We start from the raw sequence: 19,009 nt of genomic DNA, 5'->3' as shown, positions 1-19,009 counted from the left end.
CTTCATTGGTCTACCACCTTCCTTGGTCTTCCTTTTTAGCTGATGCCTGCTTATCCCTTCCTTCTGAGCCATGGCCCCTGATCCCCATCCTCTCTGCAAGACATCACAGAGTATTTCACCCCCTGCTTAAGCAATGGTGGGCATCTGGGAGATGGCAACGGGGATATCAGAGGAGGGTCCAGTGAGGTGGGGAAGCAGTGTGACCCAGTGGCCTCTGCTCTGGGGTATGAGTGTGAGTGGCCAAGGTCCAGGACACTGCTCACTGCTGGCCTCCTGAGGTCTGCTGGGGGCTCAGCACCAGCCTGGCACCAGCTGAGCTCTCTGCCTCTCCATGGCAGCACCTCCTTCAGCTCTGTTCTCTTCCTGGAGGAGCCTGGGCTCTGCTTCTGGGGCTGCAGGGCATCTGGCTCACCAGCACGTGGAAGTTGATCCGCTCACAGTGCTCCTGGCTGGAGGAGAGCAGGGCGGCCCTGTTGGTGTACCGGTCGCCGCCCTCATCCAGGTGGGCCCGCGGTGTGTACCGCCTCTCATCCATGGTGGCATTATACCTGATGCCTGGAAGGAGAGGGTAAGACCATGGAGGTGGAGCCACATTTCCACCAAAGACTGTTTACTTCCCTTTACAAATAGCCTTTGGAAAGTCAGCCTCCTCCAGGAAGCCCTCCAGGCTGGCCAAGGAAGAGCTATGCCTCTCCCCTCATAAGGCTCAATGTAGGCAGGAAACTCCCACATGGAGAGCAAGCAGTACAGTGAGAAAAGCAACGAAGGAAGTAACGAGAAGAGGGAGAAGGAAGGCGGAGAAAGGGAGATGGAGTTGGCAGCGAAGGGATAAAGAAAGAGGAAGAGACGGAGGGGAGAGTGAACGCAGTGGAAGAGCTGAGGAGACAATACGTGCGCCATGATATTTGAGCCCCTTCTGGAGTCAGCACAGCTCTGCCCCTCTCCTGTCACCTTCCCAGGTCTCGCCCTCAGCTCTGGGATCCTATCGGGCCTGGATCCGAGTGTCTGCAGGTGGCAGTTCCCATCACACTAGGGAGGACTGGCCAGGCCCTGCCCACCAGCTCCTCAAACCTAAGTTCTGAGGTTAAAGACCGCATGCCCCTCCCTTTCAACTGGGTTGATCTTTTGCTAAATGTAAGAAAAGCCCAGCCCCTTCTCTGGTACCACAGCAGCTCTCTGTGTGCCAGGTCCTTGGTATTACTCTCCTTTCAAAGAAGCTGAAAGAATGACACCACCACCCAGGTTTGCCTTTGTTCTCGTCTTCCTTCTGGAACACTCATTTTTAAGTCATCTGATTGGTCCTGCTCCTTGGCTGAGAAGCTCTCTGCGGTCCCAGTTTCTTGCACTGGCCTAGTCTGGTCCTGGAACCTGCAGCTGCCACTTGCTGGGGATGACTGGGCCCAGGGCTGTCACAAGCCAGTGTCTGATCCCAGCCTTGGCTGAGAGTGAAGGACCCTCAGAAGGAAACTGTCCTGCTGTGGACTCAAGCTCACTTTGAGCAGAAACCACTGCTACTTGGGTCTTTATCCACCTGATCCCCTGTTTCAGATCCCTCATGGGTCTGACTCTTTCTCTGAATCTGACTTCACAGCTTCTACAGCCTAAGCTTTTGGACTGCTTCTGGTCCCCTGTTCTGATTCAAACACTATCTCTGACTGTTTCCACCTTCCCCAGCCTCTCCCACATTAGTCACCCCTGCTCACTGCCATCCTCCTCCTGGCACGAGGCTCCCTCTCTGCCCTTTGGAATGAGAGCACTGAATGGGCATCCAGCAGTCATCAAATGCGGCTCTAGGTGTGACCCTGGCACTCAAAACCCATTTCAGCAAAAGCCCAGACTTAGAAACAGAGCAGACGCAATGTCCTCAGGGGAGAGACTGGAGCTGGGGGAGTGGGGAGGGGCCGGATTTACCGACTGTTGCCGTTTGGTAATGGGGTGCCAGGAAGACGGGCGTGAAGCAGAGGAAGGCAGCCAGGCAGGTGGCATCTCTGCCGCTGCGTTTGCAATCCCTGTGAAAGATGTTGATCTTGGATGGCTCAAAGTGCAGGCTGGCGTTGATCTGAACCACAGGGCGGGACCTGCAGGAGGAGGGAGAGAAGCAGGGGTGGGCAGGGTGCAAGGTCGCCCTGCTGGGACCTGGGGGAAGGTGGAGATGGGATGGGACCTCCTCACCACTGGAGGGTGAGGAGGTGGTGCGGCCTGCAGAGAGGGGCTCTGGTGTCACCAGATTGGGCAAAAATGTGCACAAGTAGATGAAGGGCAGCCTAAGTAATCTCATAGCCCCTCAAGGCAACCTTTTGTCATTTTCCTAGGGGCTGTGCTCGCTACAGACCATACTGACATCCTTTTGCCTCCTCATCACATCAACCCTGCATGTCCATTACAGTAACCTGGAGAGCTTTAAAAACTCCTGATGCCTGAACTAGAACAAAACATTTTAAAATCTGTATGGAAATACAAAAGACTCCAAACAGCCAAAGCAATTCTGAGAAAGGAAAACAGCTGGAGGAATCAGGCGCCTTGACTTCAGACTATAATACAAAGCTACAGTAATCAAAACAGCATGGTACTAACACAAAAACAGAAATATAGATCAAGGGAACATGAAACAAAGCTCAGAAATAAATCCACACATCTATGGTCAATTCTTTACCATCTGAGCCACCAGGGAAGCCCCCAAATACTGGAATGGGTAGCCTATCCCTTCATCAGCAGATCTTCCCAACCCAGGAATTGAACTGGGATCTCCTGCATTGCAGGTGGATTCTTTACCAGCAGCGCTACCAGGGAATCCCTATGGCCAATTAATCTATGACAAAAGAGGCAAGAATATACAGTGGAGAAAAGACAGTCTCTTCAATAAATGGTGCCAGGAAAACTGGACAGCTACATGCAAACAAAATGAAACTAGAATATTTTCTAACACCGTATAGAAAAATAAACTCAAAATGGATTAAAGATCCAAATTTAAGATTTGTGTTTTCCTGTGAAAACATTTCAAGATGTTTTTCTGTGTTAGAGGACAACATAGCCAGGACACTCTTTGACATGAATTACAGTAATATCTTTTTGGATCCACTTCCTAGAGTCATGAAAATAAAAACAAAAATAAACAAATGAGACTAATTAAACTTAAAAGCTTTTGCCTAGCAAAGGAAACCATAAACAAAACAAAAAGACAACCACAGAACAGGAGAAAATATTTGCAAATGAAGTGATTGACAAGGGATTAATCTCCAAAATATACAAATAGCTCATGCAGCTCAATATCAAAAAAGCAGACAACACAATCAAGAATGAGCAGAAGGTCTAAACAGACATTTCTTCAAAGAAGACATACAGATGGCCAAAAAGCACAATAAGAGATATTTAACATTCCTAATTACTGCTGCTAAGCCGCTTCAGTCATGTCCAACTCTGTGCGACCCCATAGACGGAAGCCCACCAGGCTCCCCTGTCCCTGGGATTCTCCAGGCAAAAACACTGGAGTGGGTTGCCATTTCCTTCTCCAATGTGTGAAAGTGAAAAGTGAAAGGGAAGTCGCTCAGTCATGTCCAACTCTTCGTGACCTCATGGACTGCAGCCTACCAGGCTTCTCCATCCATGGGATTTTCCAGGCAAGAGTACTGGAGTGGGGTGCCATTGCCTTCCTAATTACTAGAGAAATGCAAACCGAAACTGTAATGAGGGATCACCTCACACTGGTCAGGATGGCATCATCAAAAAAATCTGCAGACAGTAAATGCCAGAGAGGGTGGGGAGAAATAGAACACTCCTTCACTGTTGGTGGCAATATAAATTGGTATACCAGTATGAAGATTCCTTAAAAAACTAAGATAGAACTACTACATGATCCAGCAGTCCCACTCCTGGGCATATATCCAAAGAAAACCACAGTTCAAAAAGATCCATGCACCCCAGTGTTCACTGCAGCACTGTTTACAACAGCCAAGACAAGGAAGTAACCTAAATGTCCATCCACAGAGGAATGGATAAGGAATATGTGGTGTATATACATACATATCAGGAAGCAGCAGTTAGACCTGGACATGGAACAACAGACTGGTTCCAAATAGGGAAAGGAGTACGTCAAGGCTGTATATTGTCACCCTGCTTATTTAACTTCTATGCAGAGTACATCATGAGAAACGCTGAACTGGAAGAAACACAAGCTGGAATCAAGATTGCCAGGAGAAATATCAATAACCTCAGATATGCAGATGACACCACCCTTATGGCAGAAAGTGAAGAAGAACTAAAAAGCCTCTTGATGAAAGTGAAAGAGGAGAGTGAAAAAGTTGGCTTAAAGCTCAACATTCAGAAAACGAAGATCATGGCATCCAGTCCCATCACTTCATGGGAAATAGATAGGGAAACAGTGGAAACAGTGTCAGACTTTATTTTTTTGGGCTCCAAAATCACTGCAGATGGTGACTGCAGCCATGAAATTAAAAGATGCTTACTCCTTGGAAGAAAAGTTATGACCAACCTAGATAGCATATTCAAAAGCAGAGACATTACATTGCCTACAAAGGTCCGTCTAGTCAAGGCTATGGTTTTTCCTGTGGTCATGTATGGATGTGAGAGTTGGACTGTGAAGAAGGCTGAGCGCCGAAGAATTGATGCTTTTGAAATGTGGTGTTGGAGAAGACTCTTGAGAGTCCCTTGGACTGCAAGGAGATCCAACCAGTCCATTCTGAAGGAGATCAACCCTGGGATTTCTTTGGAAGGAATGATGCTAAAGCTGAAACTCCAGTACTTTGGCCACCTCATGTGAAGAGTTGACTCATTGGAAAAGACTCTGATGCTGGGAGGGATTAAGGGCAGGAGGAGAAGAGGACGACAGAGGATGAGATGGCTGGATGGCATCACTGACTCGATGGACGTGAGTCTGAGTGAACTCCGGGAGTTGGTGATGGACAGGGAGGCCTGGCGTGCTGCTATTCATGGGGTCGCAAAGAGTCGGACACGACTGAGCAAGTGAATGAACATATGGAATATAAAATGGAATATTACTCACCCATAAAAAATAATTAAATAATGATATTTACGGCAATATGGATATACCCAGAGATTACCATATTAAGGGAAGTCAGAGAAAAACAAATATCATAAGATATCACTCATATGTGGAATCTAAAAAGAGATACGAACGAACTTATTTACGAAACAGAAACAGATTCACAGACTTTAAAAACAAACTTACAGTTACCAAACAGTAAAGATGGAGGGAAGAGATAAACTGGAAATATTCGGGATTAACATATATATAGTACTATATATAAAATAATCAACAAGGCCCTACTGTATGGCACAGGAAACTCTACTCAATATTCTGTAAAAACCTCTATGCGAAAAATCTCTGAAAAAAATGGACATATGTATATGTATAACTGAATCACTTTGCTGTACACCTGAAACACAACATTGTAAATCAACTACATTCTACTATAAAATAAAAATTAAAAAATCCTGATCCCCAAATTGCTCTCCATGTCAAATCAAACCAGAATCAGCATCAACATGTCTTAAAGCAATGCTTCTCAGACTTCAGTATATTTGCACATTTCCTGGGGATCTTGTTAAGAAGCAGGCCTGGTATTTCTAGCAAGCTCTCAGGTGATGTTAGTGCCGTTGGTACCTGGACCATATTTTGGAGAACATGCATGTTAAAGCACCCCGGGTGACTCCAATGTGCAGCCAAAGGAGAAGATAACTCAGTTCTAAGACTCCCCACTCATCCACCCATGCCAACACTGCCCCATCCAGGCGGTCAAGGCAATACGAATTTACCCTTGTATTGACTAAGTCAAACAGAGTTAGGGAAGGAAATTATTGCCTCTCCAAACCATGCATTTATATCAAAAGAAACAAGTGCAGTGAGCTTTACACGCTTCAGAGTTGTAGCATCATTGTCTGTGCTAATACCCTGCTCTTCTTAGTGCAAGGGGGATGGCGCCTCCTCTGTGCTGGGGAGTGAGAAGGGTAGGTTTGAGTCTTGGCTCCTACTGGACAGACCACGTGATCTCTCTGACGGGGAATTGTGAGAATCAAATAACGTTAAGTGAGAATGCCCTTTGACACTGCAAAATGCCGTGTAAATATAATGGCTTTTATCAGTGGTTCTCAGACTTAGGTGCCTACTGGAAGCGAACACCTGGAGTCTTTAAATGCCTGAGTTCTTGACCTAGAAATTCTATGTTAAGTGGTCTGGGTAAAGCCTGGGTAATGAGAGGTTTAAAAGCTCCCAGGTGATGCTAATGGCAGGCATGTTTGAGATCGAGGGAGTCTGACTCTAAATTTTCCCTAGAGGGCTCCAGCCCACAGTTTCAGCACCACTCAGGTTTAGACATCACAAGCTAGGGCTTGATTGAATCCACTCTGTGGGCCCGATTCTTCTGGTATATGTGTGTCTTGTTTCCTGTAAAGGAGGTAGTTTATGTGTTGCCCCACAGACTTGGGAGACAATGTCTACCCTCTAACCTGGGCCTTGTTCACCTGTCTTGCTTCCTGGCTAGAACCAAAGCAGTCAATACATTTAGCCCAAGCTGCTGTCGCTACTAAAGACCTTAGATCCGCACCCCCTGACAAGCTGTGGCGCCAGTGCAACTTCCGGGCTGGACCTGCAGAGACCTCGCTTCCTCGGTGCTGCCCAGAGGCGTGGGGCAGCTGACGCTTGGGCCCTGGCACTGGGGGGGACACAGGGGCTGTTGCAGAAAGCAGAGGCTGTATTCTTTCTGCCTCTCTGGAGATGCTGGAGCAGGGAGCTGCCCAGAGCATGAGTCTGCAGCTCATTAGGTACTTTCCTCTCGAGTCCCTCTCCTCCTCTCCTGCTTCAGTTCCCCTGGACCCTCACTTCTGCTTCTGGGACTGAAGCCCCTCCCACAGCAGCGCAGACCCACAAGCTTTCGCCTCAGGCTCTGTTTTCTAGGGAACCTGGACTAAGACATTTCCTGAGTGGAAGGTCATATTCTTGAGGACCAAGAACGTGAAAATTCTCCCCGTGAAGTCATCAGCTATCTCTGTTTAACATCTTTCTTAAGTTGTATGAAAAATGTGATTGCACTTATATAAAATTATATGCAGATGGTAAAAGACTGGCAGGGAAATGCCAAAATATTAATAGTGGTAATGTTAAGGTGATGAAACTATGGGTGATTTATTTCACACATTTTCTTTAAGTTATTGTATTTATAATAAAAGTATCAACATGAAAAAAATTAGCTCAAATTAAAGTGTTTTTTTGCTCAAAAAGTAGCTGACACATCATATGGTAGAATAGATGGACTTTTAGAAAACCTTGTTTTTAAAAGTTGCAGACCATTGCTTAACACAGACCCCAAGTACAAACGCATGGCAAATATCTGATGGAATGGTACAGAAATGAGGTCCTGAGAAAGGAAACCAGGGCTTAGAAGGGGTTTGGAGGAAAGAAATCTTTTACACTAGGGGATTAGGAGATCTTCCCAGCTGAGGAGAATATCCTCAGCCTGTCCCTTTAAGAGAAGCCAAGTGGGAGAACTGCCCCAGTAATCAGAACTTTTAGGAAAAAGTCAAAGAGGGTTTTTAGCCACTAAATAGCTCTAAAATCTCTGAACCCCACTGAGAAGAGGGATTTGGACTTCAAAATAACTTACAGTGATTCCATAAAAAGGAAATTCGTAGTCACAACAGAATAAGAATAGGGTGAATTTGGCCGACAGTGATTAAAGACAAGAGACAGAGTCTAAAGCGTGTCTTTTAAACCCTGTATCCATCAGGACCCTCAAGAGAGCCCAAGAATCGTTAAAAATGGGGGAACCAACCACAAAATCACGGCGTTGCCAAGAGCACCCACTGCCAAGTCCACGAGTCCGTCTTCATCAAGGTCCAGCTGCCCGTGAATGCTGCAGCCAAAATACTGGAGGCCAGGAGCCAGCTCTGAGGCGGGGATTCTCTGCAGGAAGGGAAGAGCTGGTGTGGGCACCCTAAGGAGAAGCTACAGCTGGGAGCCCTGGAGGCAGCCTGTCTGAAACTATCAGGAAACTTCCTCAGCCCAAAGCTATCTCCTCTCCTGGTCTGTTTTGGAACCTGAAATTTCTACCATTAAGTCATTCTTTTGGATTAAGAAAATAATGTGTCATAAAAGGGTTCTCCACTGAAGAGGGAAAAGGGGGAAAGATGGGGTAGGAGATAAGAGATACAAACTACTATGTATAAAGTAAATAAGCTATGAAGATATATTTTACAACACAGGGGATATAGCCAATATTTTATAACAACTATACATGGAATATAACCTTTAAAAATTGTGAGCCACTCTGACGTACATCTGTAACATATAATATTGTATATCAACTATTTAAGAAAAGAATTTCCCATGGGATGTAAATACACATTACATGGCATCACTGTCTCTAAGTGTGATATAGTAGGCTATCTTACTAATAAAATAGGCAAAAGTGATGACCCTGAGGGGAAGGCGCTTGGGATGCCTCACTTTTGGGTACAGCACTGTTTCTAGCCTGGGGCATTTCCAGAGAAGAGGAATCCAAACAGGCCTTCTCCATTCATTTGTTCAGCTGTGTCCGACTCTTTGCAACCCCACGGACTGCAGCCCTCTAGGCTTCTCTGTCCATGGGACTTCTCAGGCAAGAATACTGGAGTGGGTTGCCATTTCCTTCTCCAGGGGATCTTCCTGGACCAGGGAATGAACCAGCGTCTCCTGTGTTGGGAGGCAGATTCTCTACCACTGAGCCACTAGGGAAGCCCCAGGTCTTCTCTATGTGTGTAGTCAGTTGCATGAAAGCATGTGAGGGCCAGCGGGATTCAGGTCCTTGAGGGGGTTTTGCTATTGCTGTTGTTGGGGAGATGAAGTTAAGCAGGGAAAGGGTATCCACAGGGGTGACGGGAAGGTCTTAAGACTAATTTCAGCTTGAGGCAAGTAGAGCTAGGACAGACAGCAGTCCTTTCCTGGGTGAGGACAGGGAATGAGCCACTAGGACTCAAGTTCTAGCTCCATTCTTTCTGGGGGTTAGCGTGGGGGGCGGAACCTGCTTCGGCGTCTTCAGGATGCTGCCTTGGAGGCCATGGTAGATGTAGATGACGCCCCCGTGGTTGTCTTCCAGAGGGGCCCCCACCACCACATCGTTGTAGGAATCTTGATTGAGGTCCCGAACGGAGGCGATGGAGGAGCCGAACCGGGCGTTCTGGTAACCGTGGGAATCCTTCAATGTTCCATTGTAAACAAACCGGTCCTGCAAAATCAGGGGGAGGAAAAGGCTCAGCGGGGGCTCGGCAGGGGCTCTCAGGGTCATGACCCCCTCTGGCCTGCAACATCCCCTCTGTTTCTCGGTTTCTTTCCCGCTACATAAACCCAAGAACAGAGGAGGTTCCTCTCCCCTCCAGTCGGCAGGTATGCGCTGGCCTCCGCCTCCCAGCTTCCCTCATGGACACCCGATCAAGGCACGCATCAGGTGCCCCTGGAAAGCTGGCCAGCATCCGGGCTCCATACCTGTCGCAGGTTATAGACGTACACCCTGCCCCGCTCTCCGCCCTCGCTGAAGTACATGGGCGCGCCCACCAGCAGGACGTCAGTCACGCCGTCTTCGTCCACGTCCACCGAGGTGATCTCGCTCCCGAAGTAAGAACCTATCTGCGGCACAGCGATGGGGCATGGGGCTGGGCTGCTGAGAGGCCTCCCCTTACCAGCCGACAGCCTTTGGCTCAGACTCGCTGCTGAGAAAACGAGGGCCCCCGCCCCCGCCAGCCGTTTTCTCCTTAACCATTCCGCCACCACTAGACTTCCCATTATTTCACTTTTGTTGTTCAGTTGCTAAGTCCTGTCTGACTCTTTGTGACCCCCATGGACTACAGCACACCAGGCTTCCCCGTCCTCCACTGTCTCTTGGAGCTTGCTCAAACTCATGTCCATTGAGACAGGGATGCCATCCAACCATCTCTTCCTCTGTCGCACCTTTCTCATCTTGCCCTCTATCTTTCCCAGCATCAGAATCTTTTTCAATGAGCTGGCTCTTCGCATCAGGTGGCCAAAGTATTGGAGCTTCAGCATCAGTCCTTCCAATGAATATTCAGGCTCGATCTCCTTGCTGTCCGAGGGACTCTCAACAGTCTTCCCTGGCACCATAGTTCAAAAGCATCAATTCTTTGGCACTCAGCCTTCTTCATGCTCCAACTGTCACATCCATACGTGGCTACTGGGAAAGCCATGGCTTTGACTATATGGTATAACATTCCAAATTATGCATGTGCCAAACGTGTTTAATCAGTCCTCTGTTGGACATTTAACTCATTTTCAATATTTTATTTTCCAAATAACTCTGGGCTTAGCACCTTGGGTGGTGACTTGTGATTTCTTCTCAGTATTTGAGCACTGACTGTGTTCCTCTCTCGCCTTGGGTGCCATGCCTCCAACTCAGCTAGAAACCTAAGGGTCCTCCTGGCTCCACTCCCATCTTTCCCACCTGCAGTCTCCCCACAAGTTCACTTGGTGGATGCCAAACATGTCCCAAATCCATCTACTTCCCTCCTCCTCTGATGCTTCTTCCTCAGGAGAGGCACCTTCCAAAGGAAGGACCCCCCCATCTCCAGACTGGCCCTCCAACCCACCCCTGTGGGGAGCTAGAGTGGCTTCCAGAAGCTGACCATGCCCCTTCCTTGCTTTGGGGGGAAATGTCCAAACTGCAGTGTGACCCTCCTGGACTGGCCTCCCCGCCTCCCCAGCCTCTGGCTCCCACCCTCTGGCTCCCATATTCCCCCTGACAATGATTTCTCTCATTGTCAGAAATTTTTTCTCTCACTGTCAGATTTTTTTCAGAAATCACTGAAGTGATTTCTCTTCTCCAAAATCCCCTGCTCTGGTGGGCTCCCAGCTTCTCTTGCACATACTTCTCTTTAGCCTCTACCCCTTTCTCCTCCCCTCTCTCCAGGTCATGTCTATCGTCATACAGGTCACTTCCTGTTCAAAGACACCCCTGGCCTTCCCTACTCCATCCCCTGCCGAGGGGCCCCCTTCTCCATGTTCTCCCCCAGCCCCGTCCTTCTCCCCCCAGCACGGGTTCCCTCCACAGACGGCCCCCAACAGTGGGCGCTGCTCCTATCTCATTCCCTCCAGGCCTGGGTGCTGTGCCTGGCACACAGGAGGTGCTCTATAAATGTTTATAGGAGCAAGGGGTTGCTCAGGAAAGACCAGGAGCCCTTCCCAAGGACAGGCCCTGTGTGAGGCACTTTACAGCCTCACGCTGTCTTGGGAGAGATCATTGTCCTTATTTCACAGGGAAGGAACTGAAGCTCAGGGAATCTGAGTCACTAGCGCAAGGTCAGAAGGCCGGTTACAGCCAAACTGGGTTGGAACTGACACCCAAGCTCATGATTCTCCCTTCCCGGCTTGAGGTGTTTTCAGAATAAATTTATCCTCAAGCATTAAAAGCTTTTAACTGAGGAGAATGAACAGAAGAGGGGGGAAAAAGGAAATTATAAACATGGTGTGGGGAGGGGAGAGATGTGCCCACATAGAGTGATTAAGAGGCAGACAGCAAAGAGAGAGGCGGAGAGAGACTGTCTAAACATGTGGCCTCAGCTATATGGGTCACGGTGATTTGGAATCCACTTAACTTAGCTGCTTTCAGTGCTGCGGTTTCTCGTTTGGATGTTGGAGGCAGATCCAGGCAGTAAAAATGTCATATATTCTTCGGCGAATTCCGTCCGGCTCTCAAGGTCTAACCTTGGATTCCTGAGAGCCGGCCCTGGGTGGGGTGTGGGCAGGCAGTGTGGAGGCTGGGACCAGAGCAGCGCCCGGGTCCCCCAGTGCCCTTGGGATGGGAAGAGGAATGGTGAAAGGACGGCTCCCTGCAACTAGGGGGATTGAGGTTAGACCTGGCAGAGAGCGTGTCCTCATGGCCAAGGGCAGTAGAAGAGGCAGGAAGGAGGGCTGTTCCCAGGCTTTGGAGCACCAGGGGCAAGCCAAGAATAACAGGAAGGAGCTGGACAGGGCTCAGCTCAGCGCAGGGTGCCATGGATACTGGATGCTGCCAGGCAGGAGGGGCCAAGGCCTTGTGTGGGGGTCGTTGGGGTCAGGAGGTAGCACAATGTAGGCAGCCCCACCAAGAGTCCAGGATTCTGAGCTTTACCCAGTGAATCTACCCAATAACTGCGGAAAAGCTGTGTTGCTTCTCAGGACCCCAGTTTTCCTGGGCTATTGAAATAACCTGTATCAGAACTCTGTTTCCTGATCTTTTCACCATCACTGACTTTAATCATAGCTTTCCCCCGTGCATTCAGGACCTTCTAACATGAGCCTCTTAGCAGCACAGCCTCGTTGCCCACCACATCTTGGGGGGTGTTGTGACATTGGCGGTGACATTGGCGGTTGTACCATTCTGCATCGTGCCCGTTCCAGGGAAGGAAAGAAGTTGGCATCTTGGTGCACCCCTGGGGCCTGTTGTGGGCGGAGGCATGACTCCTCCCACTTCTGGTAGCACCGAGGTGGCATGAGGAACACGAGGGCCCCTTCAGATGCCTAGAGGCCTTGTCAGCCCAAGCTGGGAAGTCATAGCCTGGATGTTGCCTCTGCCAGAGCTCTGAACTCTAGACACGACCAGAGAGATGCTGGTGGTTGGCGGCAGAGGTCTGGCTAGCGCACCAGAGACAAGGGCTCCATGGGTTCTCCCTGGTTCTTATTGCTGCAGCAGGGTCTGAGATCTGGCTTTCTGGGGAGGGAGCATCAGTTCCAAGGTGGGTATAAAGAGGGCACACCCCCCTAGCCAGGAAAGATGTTTCTGGATCTGGGGGCAGTCCTGTGAGGGACAGTCCCTCCCAGCCTCGCCACCCTGTCTGTCCCACCTGTCGGCCCCGCCCCAGCCCCCTCTGCGTTACCTGCTCACCCCGCAGGGCCTGGTGGATGGTGAGACTCCGGTTGCTGTGCATGGTGAACAGGATGACTTTGCCTGTGTGGTTGAACCGGGGGGCTCCGGCCACGTACACCCGCCCCTGCCTGGAGGACACGACCGATGTGACTGTGTACCCTGCCGTGGGAGGAAACAGGCTGGTCTCTGGCCCCATGGCCTGGCAGACCTCACCAGGGCCTTGCCGCATGGGTGGGCCACTGAAAGGAGAGCATTCAGAGCAGGCTGAGCAGATGGTAGTTCTAGACGGTAGTTCCCAGGCTCAGCTGAGGAGGAGGCCTAGAAGAGGCAGGGCTTGGAAGGGGCTGGTGGACGGTGCAGGGAACTCACTGTGCCCACCCTCTGCTGGCAGGCATCGAAAGAAGCCAGGTGGGGTCACTAAAAGGCATCACTGACCTGGAACACGAACATCACCTGCTTCACTTGCCCTACAGGTGAGCACGTGAGGGAACAGGGAGGCGAGAGAACAAACCCTAGCCACGCCTCTTTTCATATTGGGCCGGCTTGGTTTCTGGTCCCCACCAGTAGTCTCTCTGGGGACCACGCAATGTCCTCTTTATTACCAGAATGCCTTGCTAAGTGGTCCACCAAAAACTGAAGGGTTGGCTGTGCAGAGACAAGGAACTGCCTTGCTCAGGGCATGCAGGTGGGGGGTCTCAGAGATTCCTGCAGCCCCAAAGCTCTGCAGCCCCAAAGCGGGGAGTGCCCAGGCTTTTCTGCATCCACACACGTATGCCACTCAGAAGAGAACAAGACGGAAACCCAAGGGCTCTTTGGGAAAGGCCTCCAATCCATGTTCTCGGGATCAGTGCCTGGTCCCTGTGAATTTCCAGTTGAGCACCCGGCTCTGGGGAGTGGCTGTGCAGCGTCCTCAGACAACTCTCCTGAAAATGGGACACTTGCAGGTGTGCAAAGCTGAGGGTCCTACTTCCTGCCAGATGATTTGGAGAGTGGATCCCAGTTTTTAGATGGGTGTCAGGCCTTTCTGGCAATTCCTGGGTGCTTTCTGGGGAACGAGCGGCTCCTTCTGCTGTGTGTGCATGCCTGTGTGCACGCCTGTGTATATGTGGATAACTGTTTCTCGGGTCCCACCAGTTGCTTTCAGAGTGGCTGCAGGATGCACAGAAGCCAGCTCACAGTGGCCGGGAGTGTGGGTGCAGTAGGGTGGGAAACTGGATCTAGATACACCATCTTTGACTCTTGGAAAGATATTCTGGGAAGTGGGGTAGGTGAGAGCAGGATATCACATGGAGGGTGGCTAATGGCTGTGAATTTAGAGCAATCACAAAAATACGAAGGTAGGGCAGGCTTAGCCTTGTGCGGTGGAGCAAGGGTTTCTTCTAGGCTGAGTCCTCAGCGGCATTACTGAGAGTATTCTCATTGACCCCAGGCATTTGGGCTTCCCCGGAAGGAAGGACAGTGGTAATGGGAGGGTCCTGGGGACAGGCGAGGGCCAACTCTCAAAGCTCTAAGCAGTGCTGAGAGCTTCCTGCTTCCCTGATGTCTGCTGGCTGTGGTTGCAGTTCCCATGTGGCTCTGACCAGCAGGCAAGGCCACCCTGAAAGCTGAGAGCCTCCCTGAAGGCCCGGGGCCGGAAGTCCATCAGCTTCCCCAGTGTGGAGGCGGAGAGCCTGGCCTCCTAGTCTCCTTCCCCGAACTCCCTGTCTCCCTTGGGGCACAGAGGGAGGCATCTTCCAGAGGTTCCCCCATAGTGCCCTCGCTGGATGAACCCCCAGAGAGAGAAGGAGCAGAAAGGCGCTCCTTCTGGACTCCCACCCAAGGAAGGACCATGGTTGGGCCTCATGAAGTCTTCTGGGAGGAGGAATGACCTTCCCACCACAGAGAGGCCCACTGCCAACTTAGTTCACATAGAAGTGGGGTCTGAGGCTGCGTTGGTGATAACGTCACAGCTGGTAGACGCGGTTCAGAAACTCAGGAAGACTTATAATGGGGCCCTTCTCCTTTCCTCTGGTTTAGCCCTTTCTGCATGAATGGCAGAGGCTCTCTTCTACAAAGCTGGAGGTGACTGGGCTATGGCTAAGGTCTCACAGCTGGGACCTGTCACCACCAGGCCAGTGACTCACACTTTTCTTTTTATGACCACCTTAAGGTGCTTAAGGTGAGCTTCCCTTGTGGCTCAGCTGGTAAAGAATTCGCCTGCAATGCAGGAGACCTGGGTTCGATCCCTGGGTTGGGAAGATCCCCTGGAGAAGGGAAAGGCTACCCACTCCAGTATTCTGGCCTGGAGAATTCCATGGACTGTAGAGTCCATGGGGTTGCCATGAGTTGGACACGACTGAGCGACTTTCACTCACACTAAGGTGCTTAATGGGAGATGACCCCTGCTTTGATTGTAACGCAAAGATTCGGACATGACTGAGCAACTGAACTGAACTGAGCACATCCTCAACTTGCATTTTTGCCTTGGGGAGGCAGACTTCCTGCACTCAATTCTGAAAACATACCAACAGCTGCCGGAGAGTCTAGAGGCATCAGTGGAAACAATTTCAGGTCAGACTGCTTGTCAGTTTTTCTGGCAGTCTGTAATCTTTTTGGCACCAGGCACCAGTTTTGTGAAAGACAATTTTTCCACGGATGGGGGCTGTGGGGGAGACGGGGAATGGCAGATGAAGCTCTCTTTCTCACCTCCTGCTGCATGGCCCAGTCCACGGCCTGGCTTGGGGACCCTGATTTATTCTAGCTACTAATGGTGAGCCCGTGATGAGCCAGGTATGGTGCTGGGCGTGCTGGATGCCAGCCTGGAGAGGTAATGACTCGTGACTGTGCTTGAATCAGCACAGACGACGCACGGACAAGCCCCTCGTCTCGTTTGAGCATGTTCAGGACCCCCAAGTCCTCTCCTGGCCCACTGCCCACCAGCCACCCCTCAGCCCTGCCTCTTACCCAGGTAGGCGCCGTGGTTCTTGAGCTCCTCGGGGAATTCCTTCAGGTAAGACTCACGGAGAGGAATGACCTTCCCGCTGCTGGTCTCCTTTAGCACAGCTCCATTCCAGTCATAAGCGCCCACGGCTCCCAGCAGAATCCCGTCCTGACATCGGGGAGCGGGTGCACATCAGCTCATGACCCCCGGGGTGCCCCTGGCCAGGAATCTGCCCTACACCCACACCATGAAGCATCTGCCTGCCCCTCTGGCACCTCCTGCCCAGTTCGTTAATAGCCCAACTTCCAACCAGGATTCTTGACTTTAACAGGAGCTGAGGGCTTTCTTGCTCCACTCCATTCTTAGGATAAAGTGGGTCAAGCTGATCCCAAGGATGGGATCTTAGGAAACAAGGAATGTTCTAGAAACAAGCTCCAAACCCAGGGCCAAAGTTGCATTCCATTCCGGGCTTCAGAACCTTTCTAGCAAATCCCTTGTCTCCATCCCTTCCTTCTGACACTCCTTTAAGTGATGAAGGTCGCTCAGTCGTGTCCGACTCTTTGCGACCCCGTGGACTATACAGTCCATGGAATTCTCCAGGCCAGAACACTGGAGTGGGTAGCCTTTCCCTTCTCCAGGGGATCATCCCAACCCAGGGATCGAACCTAGATCTCCCACGTTGCAGGCGGATTCTTTACCAGCTGAGCCACCAGGGAAGCCCCATTCAAGTGCTGCACGTATGCTGTTCCGGGGCTTCCCAGGGGCACCGGTGGTAAAGTACACACCTGCCAATGCAGGAAACGGTAGGAAAGGTGGGTTTGATCCCTGGCTTGAGAAGATCCACTCCAGTATTCTTGCCTGGAGAATCCCATGGCTAGAGGAGCCCGGCATGCTACAGTCCACGGGGGCGCACAGTCTGACACGACTGAAGCAACTTAGCATGCACACACAACTGGTGCTTCTCCTCCTTCCTTCTCAGCGTCTGAGTTGCTTTCCTGTGTGTAAACGCTACTTCTTCATTTCTTCAGTACAAATTCACTGTGTGTCTGTCTTACGTCAGACACTTGCTTAGCACTGGGGATACTATCCCTGCCCTCACAGAGCTCACAGACACTAAAATACATACACAAATAAGCATAATACTTGTAAACCGTGATAACTGCCACACAGTGAGGGCCGTGATAAATCCTGGCGTGAGATTGAATTTAGATTGAGATGGGGCTCAGGAAAAGCGTTTTGAGCAAGTGATGCTTACTTATCCAGACATCTGGAGAGATGAAATAATTTCTGCAAAGGCCCTGAGGCTGGAGACAGTTCAGAGCCTTTGGCTTCAAGGAACTGAAAGCTGTTCGATTGGGCTGGAGCCCCAAGTGAGAGGAGCAGGGTGGTTCAACATGACGCTAGACAGGTAAGCCAGGGCCACGTTTGTGGCAGCCAGCACCTCAAGGACAGGAGGTTGTCTTTAATTACAGGGTAAGCAGATGCTCCGATGCCTGGGCAGGAAAATGGGGAGCTCTAGCTCCCTGAGGGGAAGCCTCCAGGGTCATTTCAGGGGGACTGGACTGAGTCCATTCACTCTCTGGGCTGCCCCTGAACTCTATCTCTACCCCCAACCATCCATATAACTCGTGGACTCAGGAAGATGAACAAGAAGCACTCAGAAGAGGGAGAGCAGTGACTAGGGACAAGGAGGGGCTGAGGAGGGGGGTGGAAGCAGGAGGGGCCACCTTCCTGGGTCACCTTGGTGATCACGAGCCAGGGGCACCTAGTTTTGCCTCCCAGCTTTGGAATGTTAAAGCACAAGCTGATGAAGTCATCTCTCTCCCACCAAGCCCCCCTTCAACCCAGCTGGTGAGTGGAATTTGAGGTTTCCCCACCATTGGTGCCCCCGAGTACTGAATTTCTCCTTTCCTAGTGGCTCAGTTGGTAAAGAATCTGCCTGCAAGGCTGGAGACCCAGGTTCAGTCCCTCGGTGGGGAAGATACCCTGGAGAAGGAAATGGCTACCAACTCCAGTATTCTTGCCTGGAAAATCCCATGGACAGAGGAGCCTGGTGGGCTATAGTCCATGGGGTCACAAAGAGAAAGACACGACCAAACGATTAAACCACCACCACCAAAGACATGGGATCAGTAGAAAAATGTGACTCTGGCCTGGGGACAACAGCGCCATAACTAAACATACAGGCAGAGGCCTCAGCACTAATTTCATTACTGGTGGTGGAGGGGGCAAGATTGGGAACTGTAATAAGCTATGCTTCCTTTTCTCATTTCCAAGGTTCCACTTTCAAGAGCAAAGTTGATCATAAATGAGGATTAAAGTCCTAATATTTTAGAGGTTGAACTGACTGTTCAGACAGGATGTTTTTACAGCTATACATAGCCGCTCTTGGGCGAGTCTGATGTGCCTGGTTGTGTTGATGTCGCATTTTCTCATCAGCTTTCTCTCTCCTACTCTGGGCGCTGCAGCCTGGGAGAGAGTCTGACAGTCTGTTGGGGCCAGGATCCGGGCCAGGGCCTCAGAGACTCCTGCCAACGTTCCTCACTCTTGGGGTGTGCTCCATTCTTGGCAAAATCCTTTCTCATCCAGTCACCTGTTTGTGGGAGGCCAGCAGGACAGTCATTATCTGCATTAGACTAATGAGCACCCAGGATTCAGAGAGGGAAAAGGGGTTGCCTGAGGTCACACAGCAAGTCAGTGGCAGGGCTGGGATGGAGTTGGTCAGAGGGAAAAAAATGTTCATTGGCTTCTGCAGAAGCCCCTAGATTCTGCTTTCAATATGACAGCAGGCCAGTCTGCTTCCTGGGGAGTCCTTTGAAGATGAATGTTTGGCTTTGCAGATGACTGGAAACCTCTGATGTACTGAGAAGGCCTGGCTTCACTGGGCACCTGGGATTCAGCTGGGGGAGACCGATGCTGACTCACCACGGTGGGGCTTGGCAGTTCCATTGGAATTTCTGCATTTGGCAACACTGGGGGGCCGAGGGCTTCTGGGCCCTGACCTTCTGCCAGTCCACCTGGCAGTGGCTGCAGGCAGGCTTGCGCTCCCAGTGGGAGGCCCTTTCCCGAGCAGGGTCTCCTGGGGCCCTGCTGCAGACAGGGTGCCCTGTGAGGAGTGGGCTGGCTGAGAGGGCAAGCCCAGGCCACCAAGGCAAACCGCAGGTGGTCACCATCTTTTCCCAGTTGGGAAAACCCAGACCTTTCGAGTCTGGAAAAAATCTGGAAG

At 50.7% G+C, this 19,009-nt stretch overlaps 1 protein-coding gene across 1 annotated transcript in view; it reads right to left on the bottom strand.

Moving 5' to 3' along the window:
• Positions 1-19,009, bottom strand: part of ITGA11 (integrin subunit alpha 11) — a 95,568-nt gene that overhangs the window by 21,801 nt on the left and 54,758 nt on the right. The window contains exons 11-17 of the mRNA XM_068993477.1: positions 15,807-15,951; positions 12,874-13,022; positions 9,494-9,634; positions 9,033-9,236; positions 7,806-7,936; positions 1,912-2,078; positions 413-555 (exon numbers count right to left, since the gene is read on the bottom strand). Coding sequence (XP_068849578.1) covers positions 413-555; positions 1,912-2,078; positions 7,806-7,936; positions 9,033-9,236; positions 9,494-9,634; positions 12,874-13,022; positions 15,807-15,951 — 1,080 coding nt within the window. The remainder of the gene's footprint in view (positions 1-412; positions 556-1,911; positions 2,079-7,805; positions 7,937-9,032; positions 9,237-9,493; positions 9,635-12,873; positions 13,023-15,806; positions 15,952-19,009) is intronic.

Source organism: Capricornis sumatraensis, chromosome 2 (assembly GCF_032405125.1).
Source record: "Capricornis sumatraensis isolate serow.1 chromosome 2, serow.2, whole genome shotgun sequence".
Classification (NCBI taxonomy): Eukaryota; Metazoa; Chordata; class Mammalia; order Artiodactyla; family Bovidae; genus Capricornis; species Capricornis sumatraensis.
The sequence above is the reverse complement of the archived record's forward strand: the minus strand, read 5'-3'. Positions and strand labels throughout refer to the sequence as shown.